This window comes from Cucurbita pepo, chromosome LG18 (genome assembly GCF_002806865.2).
Source record: "Cucurbita pepo subsp. pepo cultivar mu-cu-16 chromosome LG18, ASM280686v2, whole genome shotgun sequence".
Lineage (NCBI taxonomy): Eukaryota > Viridiplantae > Streptophyta > Magnoliopsida > Cucurbitales > Cucurbitaceae > Cucurbita > Cucurbita pepo.
In genome coordinates, this window is record NC_036655.1 from 6182726 (window position 1) to 6200586 (window position 17861).

At 38.7% G+C, this 17861-nt stretch overlaps 5 protein-coding genes across 6 annotated transcripts; 3 read left to right on the forward strand and 2 right to left on the reverse strand.

Annotated features, from left to right (window-relative positions):
- The first annotated feature begins 788 nt into the window (after positions 1–788).
- Positions 789–3104, forward strand: LOC111779555. 2 transcript variants are annotated; one of them, XM_023659616.1, is made up of 7 exons: positions 789–1110; positions 1469–1510; positions 1646–1728; positions 1816–1917; positions 2024–2238; positions 2457–2554; positions 2631–3104. In XM_023659616.1, the coding sequence occupies exons 1-7, from the start codon at positions 969–971 to the stop codon at positions 2876–2878; spliced, it is 930 nt and encodes a 309-aa protein (XP_023515384.1). In that variant the 5' UTR covers positions 789–968; the 3' UTR covers positions 2879–3104. The 2 variants fall into 2 exon arrangements, with proteins under 2 accessions (XP_023515384.1, XP_023515385.1); XM_023659617.1 differs by having other exon boundaries at positions 790–1110; positions 2460–2554.
- Positions 3105–3896: 792 nt separating this feature from the next.
- LOC111780383 (transmembrane 9 superfamily member 10-like) lies at positions 3897–7322 on the forward strand. The gene is made up of 7 exons (XM_023660764.1): positions 3897–4235; positions 4733–4897; positions 4987–5096; positions 5185–5293; positions 5387–5499; positions 5601–5751; positions 5859–7322. Exons 1-7 carry the CDS (start codon positions 4125–4127, stop codon positions 7014–7016), a joined length of 1917 nt encoding a protein of 638 aa, XP_023516532.1. The 5' UTR covers positions 3897–4124; the 3' UTR covers positions 7017–7322.
- A 95-nt stretch (positions 7323–7417) lies between these two features.
- On the reverse strand, positions 7418–10663 carry LOC111780384 (APO protein 2, chloroplastic). Its single transcript, XM_023660765.1, has 4 exons — positions 10519–10663; positions 9711–9879; positions 9264–9619; positions 7418–8339 (listed from the first exon to the last, which is right to left on the reverse strand). The coding sequence occupies exons 2-4, from the start codon at positions 9876–9878 to the stop codon at positions 7508–7510; spliced, it is 1356 nt and encodes a 451-aa protein (XP_023516533.1). The 5' UTR covers position 9879; positions 10519–10663; the 3' UTR covers positions 7418–7507.
- A 780-nt stretch (positions 10664–11443) lies between these two features.
- Positions 11444–14654, reverse strand: LOC111780385 (nucleoid-associated protein At4g30620, chloroplastic-like). Its single transcript, XM_023660766.1, has 7 exons — positions 14500–14654; positions 13389–13540; positions 13132–13232; positions 12996–13035; positions 12454–12525; positions 11850–11906; positions 11444–11772 (listed from the first exon to the last, which is right to left on the reverse strand). The coding sequence occupies exons 1-7, from the start codon at positions 14567–14569 to the stop codon at positions 11698–11700; spliced, it is 567 nt and encodes a 188-aa protein (XP_023516534.1). The 5' UTR covers positions 14570–14654; the 3' UTR covers positions 11444–11697.
- Positions 14655–15396: 742 nt separating this feature from the next.
- LOC111780386 lies at positions 15397–17801 on the forward strand. Its single transcript, XM_023660767.1, has 4 exons — positions 15397–16259; positions 16750–16820; positions 16918–17308; positions 17401–17801. The coding sequence occupies exons 1-4, from the start codon at positions 16149–16151 to the stop codon at positions 17593–17595; spliced, it is 768 nt and encodes a 255-aa protein (XP_023516535.1). The 5' UTR covers positions 15397–16148; the 3' UTR covers positions 17596–17801.
- The last annotated feature ends 60 nt before the right edge of the window (positions 17802–17861 follow it).

The window sequence follows — 17861 nt, forward strand, 5'->3', positions numbered from 1 at the left end:
GCTATGAGAAGGTTTTCACACACTTATAAATAGTAGTTTGTTCTATTCCCCCAAAACCCTGTGACATCACAAATTATTATTCTCTTCTGACTTCTAAGCCATAACAGGAATGAAGTGAACGAGAATCTTAGAAAATGGTCTGTGCCACGCTGGCACTACCTCCAGTACACTAAAAGCCAATGCCTGACGTGGAAGTCAGGATTTTGGACTTTTTTTTTTTAAATTATTATTATTATTTATGAATGTTTATCTTTGTAATTACACAATTATAAATAAAATTTTAATTTCTAGTTCATGGAAAATAATTAATTAAATTTCGTAAATAAATCAGAGCATATTTTTTTAATAAACAAAATATAATGTGGTTTCCATAAAGTTTTGCTTGTGTAAGCTAAAAGTTGTTGAGCTCCACTATGATCTCAATTTATAAAAAGGAGAAAAAAGTAAAAATTATATTTATTTCTTTAATATATATTTTTAATATAAGAATTATAAAATCTTGCCATGATTTGAAATAAAGTTATTTTTATTATTATTAATGGTCAAAATTCGATATGGTGTCTATGTCTCAATAATTGCAAATATTTATTCAAAAAATTGAAGTGGAAAATATTATTTTAAATATTTTCAATCATATATAATCACTTTATTTGTTGGTAGAATACTCATCTTCGAGATTGGTCACGTGACCTGGGCATCGAATTGTGGGACTCTCACGTGCCTCGTTAAAACCCAGTGCCCTCCCTTCGGACACGATCAAATTAACTAAGGGTCTCTCTCTCTCTCTCTCTCTCTCTCTCTCTCTCTCTCTCTCTCTCTCTCTCTCTAAGCTCAGCCACTACTGATTCCTCAACCTGTACCAGAAGGACGGAATGTGGCAACAGGGTATAGCTGATTCTGATCCTTTTTAGGTTTAGAATCAATGATTAAGGAAAGGTAGGGATTGAGGAGGAAATTCTGGAGAAAAAATGAGTGTTACTTTGACTGTAATGACCTTCAATCTCCATGACGATCAACCACCAGAGAGTTCAAATTCATGGGAGAAGAGGAGGGATTTGTGTATCAGTGTTCTCACTAGCTATTCTCCAGCGATTCTCTGCACTCAGCAAGGTAGGTCGCTTGTTTTCTACTGCACTTCTACTCTACTTTATGGTGTTGCGTATTTGATTCTGCGAATGCTTGTGGATCTTGATCCTTGGTGGATTTTGTCGCAATAGTTCATCTGTTTTTTCGTCGATTCGAGATTTTTTGGTGCGTTTTGGTTTTATAGGATTTCGTTGGAGTTTTGAAAGGCATGGCCTGGGTTATTTTGATCGGAAGCTCCATTGTTGTTTGCTCCAATTCTAGTAGTGTAGACATTTTAGTGGCGCGTTTTTTTGGGGAACGATACATTTGACTTAGAATAAATTAGTCTGCTCTTACAATTTGCCTCTCTGATTCCTTAATTTCTTTTCCCTAACGAGTTCAGGTGTGAAATCTCAGTTGGAGTTTCTTCAGCAGGGCTTGCCTGGTATGCGCTTCTACTGAGATTATTTGTATGAACTTGTAGGCTTGTTATAATGATATAGATAGTTTCATAGGTCTCTAGTTTTTGTATTTGTATTACATTCTTAGCCTGTAATTTGGAGTATTGAATCTCTTGTAGGCTATGAGAAATTTGGAATTTCAAGAAAAGGATCCCATGACGATTCAGATGAACACTGCACAATTTTTTATGACAAGGAGAAGGTATCGGATTATTTTCCTCTCTGATTTGGTATCTGTTTTAATTCAAGCTTGATAACCTGGTGTGCATTTCATTCCTCAATTAAAAAGGTAGAGCTGTTAGAAGGTGGCACGTTTTGGTTATCAGAATCGCCTTCTGTCCCAGGAAGCGTGTCGTGGGGTTCGATTGCTCCGCATATTGCGACATGGGCGATATCCTTGAGTTCTATTAAGAATTCTCTTACCTTGCATTTTAACATATCCTTTTGACTTTGTATGGATAACCTTGAGGTATTTGTTAACTTGACATGATGCCCACACATTCCAACTGAAAGGAGTCGAGCCTCCTGGGTTCTCGTTTCAGATAGTAAACACAAACATGGACGAGCTCAAACCCCGTGCTCGTAGGCGAAGTGCTTTGCTTACATGGCAGCACATTGCATCCTTACCTCCTAGCTTGCCAGTTATATATTGTGGAGGTTTCAACACGGAAAAGGAATCGACTACGGGTCGTTTTCTTCTTGGGAGATCGAGGTAATAATAAAATGTGTATTCGAATTAGTATTGATCGACCTGGATAACGTGTTCAATCCAATCTATAGGTTATCTTTGAACTTTTTCTGTCTTAATCAGCATTATTAGCTCACATAGTTCATTGATCTTACTCAGCTGACAGATCATTGTAGATTTTGTATTCAGTTATGAAACTTATTCTAACTCTAAATTGTTCCGTGGCTTCTCTTTCGTGCTAGCAGAGAAAAGGGTGCAGTGGGGGACATGAGAGATACATGGGCAATCGCTCGGGCGAGGAAGAACGTTTCTCTCATTCGAACCTATCATGGTTTCAAAGGTATGCAATTTAGCTTAGCCAAAACTTTCTTAGGAGCTTGTTCAGCCTTTGCCCGACTCTGCCAGATTCTTTTCAGGTGACAAGCAGGGAGCTTTCGAGTTTTTCAAGCTGATTCTACGAGCGCTTTGCCTTTGCTGGGATCGCCAAACTCAAGATCTACATGTAGATTGGATTCTTTTCAGAGGTAGATCTTTGATCCCTGTCCTGTGTGAAGTGGTGAATGATAATATCGACGGGTTCTACCCGTCGTCTCACTACCCTTTGTTTGCCGAATTCATGCTTCCTCGTACCGTCAGAATGCTTGAAACAACAACTCAAGAGTAACACTTGATCACCAATCTGTTATAACTCAGAATTTCCCATTTTTCCCTGTTTAAGCTCCAAATGATCTGTTCATTGGTGTTAGAAGTAGATGTTTATATCAGCAAGTTCTCTGTACTGTTTTACACTGTATGATAATCTTCAAATGACACTTGAACTGCTTCAAAATTGCTTCTGAGAGATCTCAAAGTTGTATCAAATGTTCTTCCATGTTAAGAAGTTGTTTCAAGAATGGGTCTCTGTAGCTACCAATATCTATCAGATTATAGCCATTGAGGTTTCAGTTCTATCTGAGAGGAATATCTACCATTCTCTTTGACACGAAACTTATTAGACACAAACTGTTTAAGATATATGAAACGTTCTTAAAATTTTAAGAACTTGTTAAACACGAAATTAAAGTTCAGGACATTGGAACCAGGCTATCTCTTGATATGCATACGTAAGCAATATCTTCAAGTAGCAAAGTGACTACTCGTAGTTCCTCTCTTGTTAGTGTACTCGTGCAACAGCGCTTACGGCAGCTCGTAGCTATTGTATGTTGGGGGTAACGAGATACGGTAGTTAGAAGCTCTTTCTCTCGTAGTAGTGCGCCCTCCCTTCTCGCGGTAATGCGCCCTTCCTATGTTTGAGTGGGTGCTCGCAAGGTCAAAGTCCAAAATGCTCATTGTAGAATAGACTGAAACCTAACTAAAAAACAAAGGTTCGAACACTTTACGCCTCCCCTTCGCCAAAGTCTAAGTAATGAGACCTAAGAAAGTCAGGTTTTGATTCGGAAATTAATGGACAAAGGTCTTTGTGGGAAGTATATATTTTATACCCTTTTTTAAAATTATATCTGAAAGAATTAAAAATCTAAATAAAATACGAAAAAGGAAATAAAATTGTTGCTAATTTTGGCGGTTAAAATGAATCACACATCTCATTCTCTTTGCAAATAAGTTAGAAAATTTGAGTGAATTTGCGCTTAACAGAAAATGAATCAGAACCAATGTGTTGGTATTGCAATCTACGCCGCACGTTATGGCCACAAAAGATGATCGGACGGTTGTGAATGGCCAATGGCTGCACCGTCTTCTATAACTCACTCGGCTTCGGCGAAGAACAGTAATTATATTCGTCTTCTTCTTCTTCTGGTGGTAACGAGAGAGCATAAGAAAACCAGCGATTTACAGTCTTTGAAAGAGGGGGAAGAGATTGTTGAAGCAAGTTTTGAATCTTGGTTGGGTTTAGATCCCCTGTCTAAGCCATGGCGAGAGGGCCTCTCGTGTTTCTGCTTTGGATCTCCGCATGTCTCTTCCTTTCCTTCCGTGCTTCCTGTTTCTATCTTCCTGGTGTGGCTCCCCAGGATTTTCATAAGGTTTGTAGAATTCGCATCTCGTTTTGATTCAATCAAGGTTGCATTGATTTTTCTTTTCTTCTCTTCTCTGTGTTCGCCATTGTTTTTGGTTCTTGCGTTCCAGATCTTACGTTTGCGTGTGATTATTGGGCGTTGATGCTTTTCTTGCTATTAAGGTGGTTGAAAATTTGAGAATTCGTTTTCTTTTAGGTTTCTTTCTCGGTGCATTTCATTTCTCCCCTGGTAATGCTTGTCGGTTGTTCGACATTTTTGTGTCTAAAGGTCTTGGATTTGGAAAGTAACCCTATCTGATTGATCTTTTGAACTGGAAATGAACCAAACCGGAAATGGGTTGGAATTATCAAATTACTGAGAGCATTTCATGTTTGATTCCATTTCAGTTTTGCGCTGAATCTCCGCTCGTTGTAGGATAAAATGAGAATTCAAGCGTTTCCTTGGTTTTCTGTTGAATTGTAATGAAATGCAGCTCAAGTGTTTTTATTCTTTTACTGCTGCAGGGAGATCCTCTGAGGGTAAAAGTAAACAAATTGACTTCCATTAAGACTCAGCTTCCATACTCTTATTATTCCCTCCCTTATTGTCGTCCGAAGAAAATATTTGATAGCGCTGAGAATCTTGGAGAAGTTCTTCGTGGTGATCGTATAGAGAACTCTCCTTTTGAGGTATGCTATAAGCAACCTTCTCAGTGATCTTTTTTTTCATTTTTGTTATCTATTTAACTTCTAAGAGAATTTATTATTGTCTATCACAGTTTAAAATGAGAGAACCAAAGATGTGTACTATTGTGTGTCGCATAGTTCTTGATGGTAAAACGGCGAAGGACTTTAAGGAAAAGATCGACGACGAGTATCGGGTGAACATGTAAGGCAACCCTTTACACGGACCAGACATATCGATTTTGATGTTAACGTATGGATTATTTTTGTAACTACCCTTGTTGTATATGCAGGATTCTGGACAATCTTCCTCTTGCTTTTCCCATACAAAGGAATGATCAGGAATCTTCAGTTGTGTATCAACATGGCTTTCATGTTGGTCTCAGAGGACATTATGCTGGGGTACATGATCATACGTTTAGAATGTGGATAATTTGACATCTTCATGCATGTAATCTAGATAGATAAATAACTATGTGTGTTTGATTTCTGCAGAGCAAAGAGGAAAAGCATTTTATCTACAACCACTTGTCCTTTACGGTCAAGATTCACAAGGATCCTGTAACTGAGTTGTCAAGGATAGTAGGATTTGAGGTCAAACCATTCAGGTTCTCGTACTGCTTTGCTTTCCTTAAGTAGCATTTTTGTAGCCCACTTTTAGATAAAAATTGTTAAGCTATATAATTTGGTTGATATATTGTATCATTAGTGTGAAGCATGCGTATGAAGATTCTTGGAATGAAAATACCCGCTTGACAACATGTGACCCGCATGCAAAACGGCTGGTCACCAACTCTGAGACCCCTCAAGAAGTTGAAGAGAATAATGAAATCATCTTTACTTATGATGTGGAGTATTTGGTCAGTCGCCGTACAACCCTTGTATAGAATTTTATCTGCATCTTTGTTATCTAGTGCATGCTATACTTCCCCCTCTCTAATTCATTCTCACTAATTGAATGTTATAGGATAGTGATGTGAAATGGGCATCAAGGTGGGATACCTATCTTCTGATGGCTGATGATCAGATTCACTGGTTTTCTATAGTTAATTCGTTGATGATTGTCCTTTTCCTCTCGGGTATGGTGGCCATGATTATGTTGAGAACACTATACCGTGATATTTCTAAGTATAATCAATTGGAGACTCAAGAAGAAGCTCAAGAGGAGACTGGTTGGAAACTTGTCCATGGTGATGTTTTCAGGCCTCCATTAAAATCTGATTTACTCTGCGTGTACGTCGGCACAGGTGTTCAGTTTTTTGGCATGAGTCTTGTCACCATAGTATTTGCTGCTCTTGGTTTCCTATCCCCTTCGAACAGAGGGGGTTTAATGACTGCCATGCTCCTACTCTGGATCTTTATGGGCCTTTTTGCTGGCTACTCTTCTGCTCGTCTATATCGAATGTTCAAGGGAACAGAATGGAAGAAAATCATGGTGAAAACAGCTTTCGTGTTTCCTGCCACTATATTCTCCATTTTCTTTGTTTTGAATGCTTTAATCTGGGGGGAGAAATCCTCTGGGGCAGTGCCATTTGGAACCATGTTTGCTCTGGTATTCTTATGGTTCTGTATCTCGGTTCCCCTCGTCTTCGTAGGCGGCTATGTTGGGTTTAAGAAGCCAGCAATTGAGGACCCTGTGAAGACTAACAAGATCCCAAGACAGATACCAGAACAAGCTTGGTACATGAAGCCTAGTTTCTCCATTCTCATCGGAGGAATACTCCCTTTTGGGGCAGTCTTCATTGAGCTATTTTTCATCCTCACCTCCATATGGTTGCACCAATTCTACTACATATTTGGCTTCCTCTTCATTGTGTTCCTCATCCTGATTGTCACTTGCGCTGAAATCACAATTGTGCTCTGCTACTTCCAACTGTGCAGCGAGGACTACCATTGGTGGTGGAGATCTTACCTGACTTCAGGGTCCTCTGCACTCTACCTCTTCCTCTATGCCGCCTTCTACTTCTTCACAAAGCTCGAGATAACGAAGCCGGTGTCGGGGATGTTGTACTTTGGGTATATGCTGATTGGTTCATACGCTTTCTTTGTGCTGACTGGTACAATCGGATTCTATGCATGTTTCTTGTTCACAAGACTCATCTACTCCTCGGTGAAAATTGATTGATTCCTCAGAGAAATGTTATATATATACACATTTTGGAAGTTTTTGTTCATGTAGTAGAAAAGGAGAGGAAGAAAAGGCTCACCCTGTGAGATAGCTAAAGAAGACACACAGCATCTCCTGGAAATTGTTTCAATTTTTTTTCTTTTTCTTTGAATCTTTATTTTAGTACAGGCTTCTTATTACTTCTTGTTGTTCATTGGCCCTTTGTTATGTTCTGTGATAGTATAATGGAGGAAACAAAATATCATGTGGTTCACTCTGCTTACTCTTTCCTTAAATAAAGTCTAAGAAATCAGTTTATGTAAATTTGAAGAAATGCAAACAAGTTTATGTGCAAATCATTCTTCTTCAAACCCCTTTTCTTGTTTCTGTAAGTTGATATTATTATAAATGGAAGGAAGTACCATCCAAAGCCAAAACCTAGCATATATTCATTTTGAAGGTATAGAACAATGTTTAAGTGGTTAAATATAGAACAAGAAGGAAACACCTCAAACTACCATTTCAGCCTCTTTAATGTCCGATGGAATCCCCACGTCCATTCGCATGGTTGATTTGTACTTGTCTGGGATAGCAGCGCCGGCTTGGATGCATATTTCAACTACAGCAGGCGCCTGTCCGTAAAAGTTCCTAAGCTCCCTCTGCAATGGAGGGCCATTTACGTCTGGGACGTGCCAAACGTATCGCGGTGGTATCAGGTCGTCGAGCACAGCCCTTTGCCAACCATGTTGTCCGTTTCGTTGTTGGTGCTTGAAAGCTCCACAGTTCTGTGCTTTGTGCCCACTGCCACCAATATGTACCTCTGGACAATACCCACATACTCTCACTGGATACATCTTCATCAGTCTTTTGGCTCCTTGCCTCATCTGCTCCCATGCTTGAAGCGTTTGGTCAGCAAGCCAAGCTATATCTTCTTTGTCACTTGGGGCAACAACATCAGAATCTGGTATTTCTGTGAGTAGAGGTTTCAGAGGTTCTTCTGGTTCAGGATCTGGTAGTTCACTTTCATCTGCGTCAATGAATTCACTTTTTGAGATGCGGATGATTGGTTTCCTTCTCCTCTTTGCAGGATATTCAGGAAGATCGACACCCGCTTGAATGCAAAGCTCAACCACTGCAGGAATTCGAGGAATTGAGTATCGTTCCTGATGAGAGATACGTTTCCCAAGACGATCGTAGAGGTGGTATGCTTCTACTGGCAGGAATATGTCTTCAAGAATTGCCTTTGTCCATTCATGAAGCCCCTTCCGGAAATTGGCATTTGGCCCTCTGCATGACTTGAATGGATGTCCAACAGGTCCCACATGGATTTCATTGCAAAATCTGCATAACTTTCATCACATTTAGACAAAGTTGTGAAGTTCTGTTTGAGGAAGAAAGTTGTTGGATATCTCACATCAAACAAGCATGACTCTTAAATTACAATGATGATCAAATCAGTCCGAACATGGGAGTGGAAGTTAGATTAGGTAACTATAAGGCTTAGAAGCTATTTTTTCAGTATGAGATTCATACGATTTCTTAAGTGCAGTGATGTCTGACTTCTGAGATAAAGATGTCTGTGTACAGGATTAATGGTGCCTCATATCAGTGGTTCGTTCAATAGTATTGTCTATTTCAACCAATCATACGAGAATTTATCACTCATTTTCATGCTAAATTGTTATGCACACGTTAAATCATATTGATAAAAGGAGGCACATTAGAAAGTTAGCGAAATATGAAGTCCAGCAGTCTTCAAGCAGCTTAATGCAAAATATAATCTCCAATCAGACCAACAGCAATAACCATCAATTCTGTTTAAGCTATTTGGATCACAAATAACTGCATAAAGTAAGATTACCTATCAAAAAACGAATGAAGTTACTTGCAACGTAATGACACTTATGACTATCTTATGTTTCATATTAGCATAATGCAGTGATGAACTGGAAATAACATGATCATGTTTGATATTCCGAGTTAAAATGGTAAGAAGATTCTTTCAAAGGGTCAAACTATTAGGAGTCATGACTCTCCATAATGGTATGATATTGTCCACTTTGAGCATAAGCTCTCATGGCTTTACTTTTGATTTTCTCAAAATGCCTCGTACCAATGGAGATGTATCCCTTACTTATAAACCCATGACCATCTCCTTAATTAGCCAAGGTGGGACTGCCTCCCAACAATCCTCAATACAAACATCAAATGTGGCATGTATTTACTTTGAAGGACAAGCAATTTGAGACTAAAAACGAGAATTACCCGCAAGCATGAACAGGTACCACCTTTAAGAGCTTCTTGAGATTGTTGATCAAAGTAATTCTTGCATTGAATACATTGTAGGCTATTGGTATCATGCTCTTAACTGTCAACCCATTCTTTGGAGGTGGTACTGGTTTTCTCGGCTGGCCTTGACTCTTTTTCATCCTCTCCCTGGCAGCTCTTCTCAACTCCACAATGGGAACTGGAAATGGCTTCTTCTCCTTCTTGGAATAGTACCGAGGAAAATCGGCATTTTGGGGATGATCACATCTTACAGCACATGAATATGAACAAGGAATTTTCCAGGATGAAATCATAGATTTGGATCCGGCTTTGAAGTCAAAGTTACTAATATGCTGAACATCACAATAGAAAATAGAAAATTCAAAATAAGGTAAGGCACAGAAGCTTAGAGCAAAGATTGAAAACATAAGAAATTATTCATACCTGCAAAGAATCCAGCAAACTAAGACCTGGGCCTACACAGGGCTTCACAAATTCAGACTTCTTCTGAAAGAAAATTCTCCGGGACTCCAATTTTGAAGGAAATTCAATCCATTTAACAGAACAAGATGAAATAGTACTAAAAGAGTAGTTACAAGAACTACAATCCATCCTGAAACCAGAAAAACTTGCTTACAAACTAGGGATGCTGAAAAATATTGCTTACAAACTATAAGATTTACAAACATATAAAATGATTAAAAGAAGAATTGAATTGTAGAAGGGATAGAAAGATAGGGGAAGCTGAATGACGATGCAACTAAAAGGGCACGCAATGCAGGATTAATGGGCCTTCTGGAGGATCTTATTGAGCAAATTCAAGAGCTATTCTAGATTGGATTAAGCTATTAATCATTCAAACACAAAGGAAGTCCGAAAGTAGCACAAATCTTAAAGCATTCCCTAAACCAACATCAATAAGATCATCGGAGCAACAAAACAAATTGAATTATGCAAATTATATGCAACTAATCGAAGAACCTATATTTATAATTAGAAACCCACAAAAGGTAATATTATCAAACACATGGCGGGCAAGGGCAGGAAACAAAAAGTTCATAATTCCCCAGTCGTCCGCTTCAGCTGGAAATCATTATAAAGTAAATTCGTAGTAAACCTCTAAAAAAGAAGCGCATGCTGAAACCCAGTACAAAGAATTCGAACTCCAGCAAGAACAAGCAATGGAAAAAAGGGTAAGAGGAAATGGGAATGGAAAGACAACAGAAGAAGAAGAAGATGACTGCGAACTTACAGGAAAATCGATGTATTTGCTGAGAATTGTTGTGAAGTAGAATGAGGATGCTTCGATTTTCAGTTAGGATAGTTATCCGGTGACAGTAAACAGAAGAATGAGAACGAATTTCATGGCTATGGGCGGATTTTTAACAAAATGCCGATTAATGTTCGGTTAATAATTAATAAATAAAATGGAAATTGGAAGGGCAAGGAAGTTTTGGGCTTTATGTGGACCATCGTCCTTCCTGAATTGGGCCTTTAAAACGGCCCAGTATTTTTATTGATTGAACCCTTAGAATGGGCCGGACGTGGGATCGTCTTTAATAACTTAAGATTAAAACGGAAATTGGAATATATTGCTATCGAGAGAGTACCAAAGGTAACAGGTAACCTACTTTTGGTGCACGCGGAGCCAACGAGTTCAGTCATAATTCTAAACAAATGACGAACTCCAATTTTTTTAGAATCTCTGGAGGGAGGGGTGAAGATGCTCGACTTTGACGAAAGCCTACAACCATGGAAGACGATTTTTGGGACAATTTATCTTATTTCTTTATTTATCCCTAGGGAAAAAGGCCAAAATTGAGTTGTAGTTTTGTTGTTTGCCGCCTTGACACATTCTCTTCTCTCTCCGGCATCGTTCCACACCGAAAGAAAGAGTGCAAAACCCCGGGCCAACATGTGGCTCCGCTAACATAAAGCGAGGAGTTGAGTCTGTACGGGTGAAACGAAGTCACTTTCGAAACTATACTTCCTACCGCTAACACATGTCCAATGAGAACACACAGCACAACAGAATGTGAGCTACTATACCAAATCTCCTGCTGCCCATCAGGGGCCGGATTGCAAGGTCATGATCTGCAAGGGAACAGATCACTCATTCTTCCATTAGGCCTTTTTTCTTTTCAAGAAATCAAATGTCTTTCCCTTGATCAAACCCAAATGCCAATGTCGATATCACTTCTATAGCAGATTCAAATTTGAAATCTCGTTTTCATCTCATTCTTTCGATTCTTTGATACCACAGTAAGTATCACAGCTCGTCTTTTATACATTTAGAGATGGAGAAAAAGGTTCCCAAACGTTTAGTTCACCAGTAAAAACCAATATGGAATTTGCTGCAGAAGTCGGATTACAATTAGTCGTCTCACTGCCGCTGCGTTTACAAAACTGATGCTCGACGCACATAAACAGTCTACTTTAATCCCTCACCGAGGCCCTGGGGCATGCCTAAGCTCTGAGCAAGATCACTCATTCTTTGCTTCATGGCCTGAGAATCAAAGGACCAACCGTCAGTTCTGCATAAATAAGACTTGGTAACTAAATTCGTATTGGAACAGGTCTTACCTGAACACTCTTCTGATGTGCGTCCCGATATGCTTCAGTAACCAGAAGGGAAAGTTTCTGCATAGTAAAGTAAATCTCTGAATATTTGGAATGTTCATCATTAAACACAATCAGAAATTTTAATAGTTATTATTTCACTGTGTAAATGTGAGATCCCACGTTGGTTTGTGAGAAGAACGAAACATTCTTTTGATGGGTGTACAAACCTCTTCTAGCAGACACGTTTTAAAAATCTTGAGGGGAAATCTGGTAGCAGTGGGTTTGGGCCGTTACGGTAAACCTCCCATTCAAGAAATATCCTAGCAAACATATTTTTTACAACGTTACTGGCAACTATATTCTTAGATAGTCAATTATGGATATCAATTTATTTGATAGCCAACTTCCAACGCAGGCAGGCCTTAGTCTTGTAGCCGGCCAATTTTCAAACTTGTGAGGTCTAATTCCACCGGGCACCAACATGGAAGAAGATATACTCCGAGCTTGGATTAGGACAGGACAGGTGGTGCAGCATTAAGTTGCGACTTGAGGATGTAAATATTAGTTCAATATAAAGATGCTTATTAGGAGCAATGCCATTTCAAATGTTAGAGTGCATACTCACTTCTGGTCCTAATTTCATTGCAGCCTCAGTGATCTCTGTGCGAAGAGGTTGCTGGTTCCCGGATAATGTCACCTAAATTAGTCGAACAAAAAATGTTAGGCAGATGCGAGGTGGCTATGAACCCATTCTTTAATTTAATAATTCTCATCAAATGAGATGGCTATGCTAGGCCTTGCATGGAACCAATTAACATCTCAGGGAGATGGCCCCAAGAGATTTTAAATCCACAACAACCTGGTTGAATATAAAGAAATTGGATCCACTTATCATCTTAAAACAAGAAAGAAAGATTGGTAATCACAAACTCTAGACGTGTTCGTCCCTCTAAGTAACACTTAAAACAAATACATTAATGATAAATACAAGTCATTACTTCAGAATGTGTTCTTATTTACTAGCTACCTAAACTCAAGACGGGGAAACATATTTTACAATCTTAAGCAAAATTCAACACACGTTCAATTCACTAACAACCTTTGCGATCACATAGTTATGGTCAAGGTGAAGATGAACTTGGCGCAAGAGATAAAGGTGGAACATACCTTTATTAGCTCTCCTTCGCAGTAGCCATCAAATTCTGCCCTGGAAAACAGAAACATAGAGGGAAAAAAATGTTCAGGCAACATAATAAAACAGAGAAAAACATCTTCAAGATGTATTTGACTTGTTTAGTCTTACGCTGCAAGTTCTTTTTGTACACGCACTGCCTCTACTTGGACAACCTGTTGCGCCGTCCTCACAGTCTCATATAAATTCTGCATATTTCCAAAGATTCCTGCCTAAAAGAAGTTAGCAGGTCAAGGAAAAGTCACTTTCGGTTCCCTGACTTTGAAAGACATTTCTGTTTGGTCTCTAAATTACTGAAGATGACAAATTTATTGAGCATGATATAAAAGTTTATACTGTTTTAATCATATTGCGGATCAAAATTCTACCTTTGAAGGCGCATCATCACTCTTCTCCCCATTCTCCTTTTTTCCCCCAAATAAACCACAAACACAAAGAGATCTACTATTTTTCTCAACTTTCCAAGGACCATAAGGTGAGATCCGCGCACCAACTATATTTGACTTTGAATTTAGGTTACCTGTAAGAGGCAGCCAGAAAAGAACAAATTCTACATTAATAAGTGTAGTGTGTACAATCAAATGTCACAAAAAGTGGTCTTCGTCTCCAATTTCAGAATGAAATTTTGGAAATAAACGACAACTTTGCAGCAGCAGAAAAATATATATTCTCCGAACTCCAAAGTATTACATTCAAATTATAAAAAACAAACCACCAAATTCTAAAATTGTCGCGCACGTTCGGAGTGACTTCCTACTTTCTTTGACATAAAATACTCATTTCAACAATTGGAAAGTCATTCAAAACATATCTAGCTTGTTAAAATTTTCTAATGAAGTAGACAGGATTTATTCAGTTCTGACATTGGCATTATGAGACATGCAACCTGCTTCAGTCTAGGTTACGAATTAAGAACTAAACTGGACTGGTTCATGTAATTCCTTATCTATGAACTGTTTTTCAGGTGGATAATCTTACAGTTAACCTTAGTACTAGAAATTTTTGAGGCTTATCCAAACTTATTAAATAGTTTTCAAGTTAATTTCCCAGATCACAGCCTTTTTCTTTCATGTTCTTTACAAAAAAAAAAAATGTACACAGGACCCATCTGCCTCCAAGTTCAAATCAAGAGGATCTCCCCCACTCATCTATCACAAATTTACTTCGATTCTACGAAAAATTTATAATTCTTATATAGAAATGAACCTAACCCATCAAGTAATAAGAACTGAGGGCACCGCCAGACAGTTCCATTTTAGGTCTAAACGCCATACTAATCACCTGCACCAACTTAGATCCCTCCGTTTGATTGAGTGGTTACGAAATAGCTACATAATATGCAATACAAAACTAAATCCCAAGCAACCAATTCTATACAGAGATACAGCAAACAATCCAAACTCAATTTCCTACGGTCTCAGCAACCAAAAGAAAAAAAAAAGAGTTCAGAGAGAAAAAGAGTTCAAGAATGGCACTAACTTCGCTTCTTCAAATCAGAAATCCCTCGGAGATTTGGCACTTGAGCACTCAGAGATATTGTCGACGCCATTGCTCAAAGCTGTGAATGTGTCGAGGAGAAATTCGAGAGGATAAACCATGAACTATTTAGTAGATTTTCGCTTCCAAACATCACCTACCGCTTACACTTCTTAAAGAACGGACCAATAAACAAAGACCACGTTTCTTAATATTTATTTTAACAAATATAAATTATTTTATTTTTGTGCCCCAGATTAAAAAAAGTCTCAAATTCACAAGACTGAGTAAAATTGTTCAGTGTCTATATTGTATTTCATTTTATTATTATTATTATTCTTTTTTATGTTTTACAGTATTTTTTTTAATAATATAATAAAAAAACTGATCTAAGCAGGAGTAACGTCGTGTACTTAATAAAAGTAGACTTTAAGCTAAATCTCAAGTTAGATCGATTCGAGCTAGTTTCGCATCATATTGAGCATTTTAAAATTGTGATCGGGGCTAGAGAATTGAACAGTTGAAAAAGATGAAGACCAAGCAACATCTCCCTAACCCCCTCCACTCATGTATGCTTATAAGATACCACATAGACGTTGTAACACTCAACATAGATATCGGTTTAGGCACGACACGATGCTTATAAGATACCACTACGCATGCTCAATCTATTATTTTCTTTAATATTATTAAGGATAATTAATTCAAACATAATTCAAAACACTAAAATGTTAATTAAGCACTTTGGACAACTTAGTCCTTTACCTTCTCCATCTTGGAAAAAGCTGAGTTTGAGGCTTGGAGATGAGGGGTAAAAAGGGAAGAAGAGAGGGAAAATAAAGGGGTAGTTTAGTAATTCTGTATTAAGAATTGACCTACCCGCTATAACAATGGCATCCTCCCTCCTTTCAGATTCATGAACATGGCGAAGGAAGAAAAGATTGTGATGAAAAAGCGAGGAGGGAGGAAGGGACTTCCCAAGCAATAGAACCAGCCCAGCCCCTGAATTGGATCCGATCTTCGTCCATTACAGGCCTGGATCGAGCCCTCAAAGCAAAATACAGTCTCTTTCTCTCTCTCTCTAGAACCCTAGAAGTTTCTCTTGTTGCAGAAAAGGGGGAAGAGAGAGAGGGAGAGAGGGTTGGGGCGCACCCCCATCGAGGAGAGGGAAGAGTCTGCGCCACCCAAATTGTGTGTCGCTCTGTCGTTGGCATCCACGGGCATTGAATGGCCCAGGTGGACCAGAATTTATGTAGAAGGAAAAACAAAAAAAGGGAAGAAAGAGTTGGAAAGAAAAGAAAGGAAAGCGAAGATGATGGATATCGAGATGTCTTCTAATGTCCTCCAACCAAACCCACCTCTCACAAACATCTTCATCACTGTCTCTGAAAACAACAATATTTTGCACCGAGTTATGTGGGCTTTTTTGGGTTTTAGTTGGCTCGGTCAGAGATTCACAGAGAAAACAGGAAACCAGGAACCTTCACCCACCCCCAACCCCTTCCGTCGCTTCCTTCCCAATTCCCCCATCAATTCCCATCCATTTCTCTTTTCTCTTTCTTCTTTCTCCTTCTCTCCCTCGTTCTTTCCCCATCTAACGTTTTGGTTCTTTCCCCATCTGGGTTCTTAATTTCCTTCCTTCCTTCCCATCTATGAAGAAGATGAAAGGGGCTGCTGCTCTCTCCCAATACCCTGTGTATGAGGATCCCAAGGCCAGATTCAAGCATCAGGGTCTCCTCCATGATTATCAGGTCTTGGAGAAGGTAATTTTCTTTTGCAGCTTCTACGGATATGGGGTTTGTTTATCTCTCGTGATTCTATCAGATCTGGCTTTCTTTTGATGAATGTTTGAATATTTTCTTCAGATCTTCTCATATATTGATTTCATGCGAGATTTGAGTTGTTTCTTTTTTCATAGAGTTTCTGGTTTGGAAGAGGGAAAGACGATTATGATCTATTAGCTCTCAATCATGGAAACTTGATTTTTCCCCCCTTTCTTTCGTTGGGCTAAGCTAATTCTTCCGAGTTCTGAACTGGCTATTTTCTTGGGTTAAATTTTAGCCCTCTACTTCTGGTTGTTCAAACGATGATATAAGAACAAAGATTTATGGATTGTTTATTGAAATTTGAAATACCCATCTTAGATCATCATCCTCCTCCCCTCAAGTTCTGAGTTTGTGACATAGAGATCGGTTTAAGACTCAGGAATGTTATGGATGAACAAACAGTTGAAAGTTTTTGTTTTCCTTCCAGGAAACAGGAACTGTCAAGAGAAAATTGCAGATGATGAAGCAAAAGAAGATGACCTTGATTGCAGAAGTCCGGTATAATCTTTACACTATTACATTGTATTTCTACTGATCTTCATCAGGAATTAGTGAATTGTTTAGGCCTAACTATGAGTCTACGTTTATATTGAAGATTCTTGAGGAAGAGATATGAGTACTTAATGAACAACCAATTATCAACAAAGGAACATTATTCAAATGGAGATCTAATGCAGCAGAAGCAATTTCATAATCAAGTGGCTAGCAATAATAAGAAGGGGAAGAATGTTGCAAGAAGAAGACCTGCTTTGCAACCTGTCATGGCTATCTCTGATATAAACCAAAAGGAAAGAATTGACAAAGGATTCAGTGTTCCTCTCCAGAATTCTACTCCAATTCCTGTTCTTGACTTAAACCAGAAGGCAAAAACTTCTAGGAAGAAAGCTTATCAACAGAATCCAACGCCCGTTTTCGACTTGAACCAGAAGGAAAGAATGTATAGTGAGAGAGACATCACTCCATTTTTTGATTTGAACCAAATTTCGGTAATTGTCTAAGGGGACTTATTTGGCTACTAATGTTATGATTGCTAAACTCTATCAACCTCCTCTCCCTAACTATTGTTCCTTTGGTTCAGATAGAGGAAGAGGAATTGCAGACTCGTTACGAGCCATTGAGCGCGGTTGAGTTGAAGAAAAGCCTTCTTCGAGGAGGGAACGACGAGCGGCAAAACGATATCAAGATTTTGGCGTGCAGGGGCATTGGAGATGGTCCAAGTCGAGCTGGTAAGAGGAAGATTTCATGGCAAGACCAGGTTGCTTTAAGGGTTTGAGTTCATTTCTATCTCTAGTGTCACTTAGAACTCTACTAGTTGTACATGCATTAACATTTAAACAAAGAATGATGATGAAGAATCGAAGTGGCAATCCTTCAATCCATTGTCTAGTTCTTCTGTAGAGAAGTAAAGCATGGCCTGGAATGCTATCAGAATTCTTAATGGCTGTTGGCTAAGCTTAAACCTCAAACTTTTCTTCTCTAGTTGGCTAAGCTCTGATTCTTTCTACATGGAACTAAATTGCCTTCCGTATATGAAGAAAA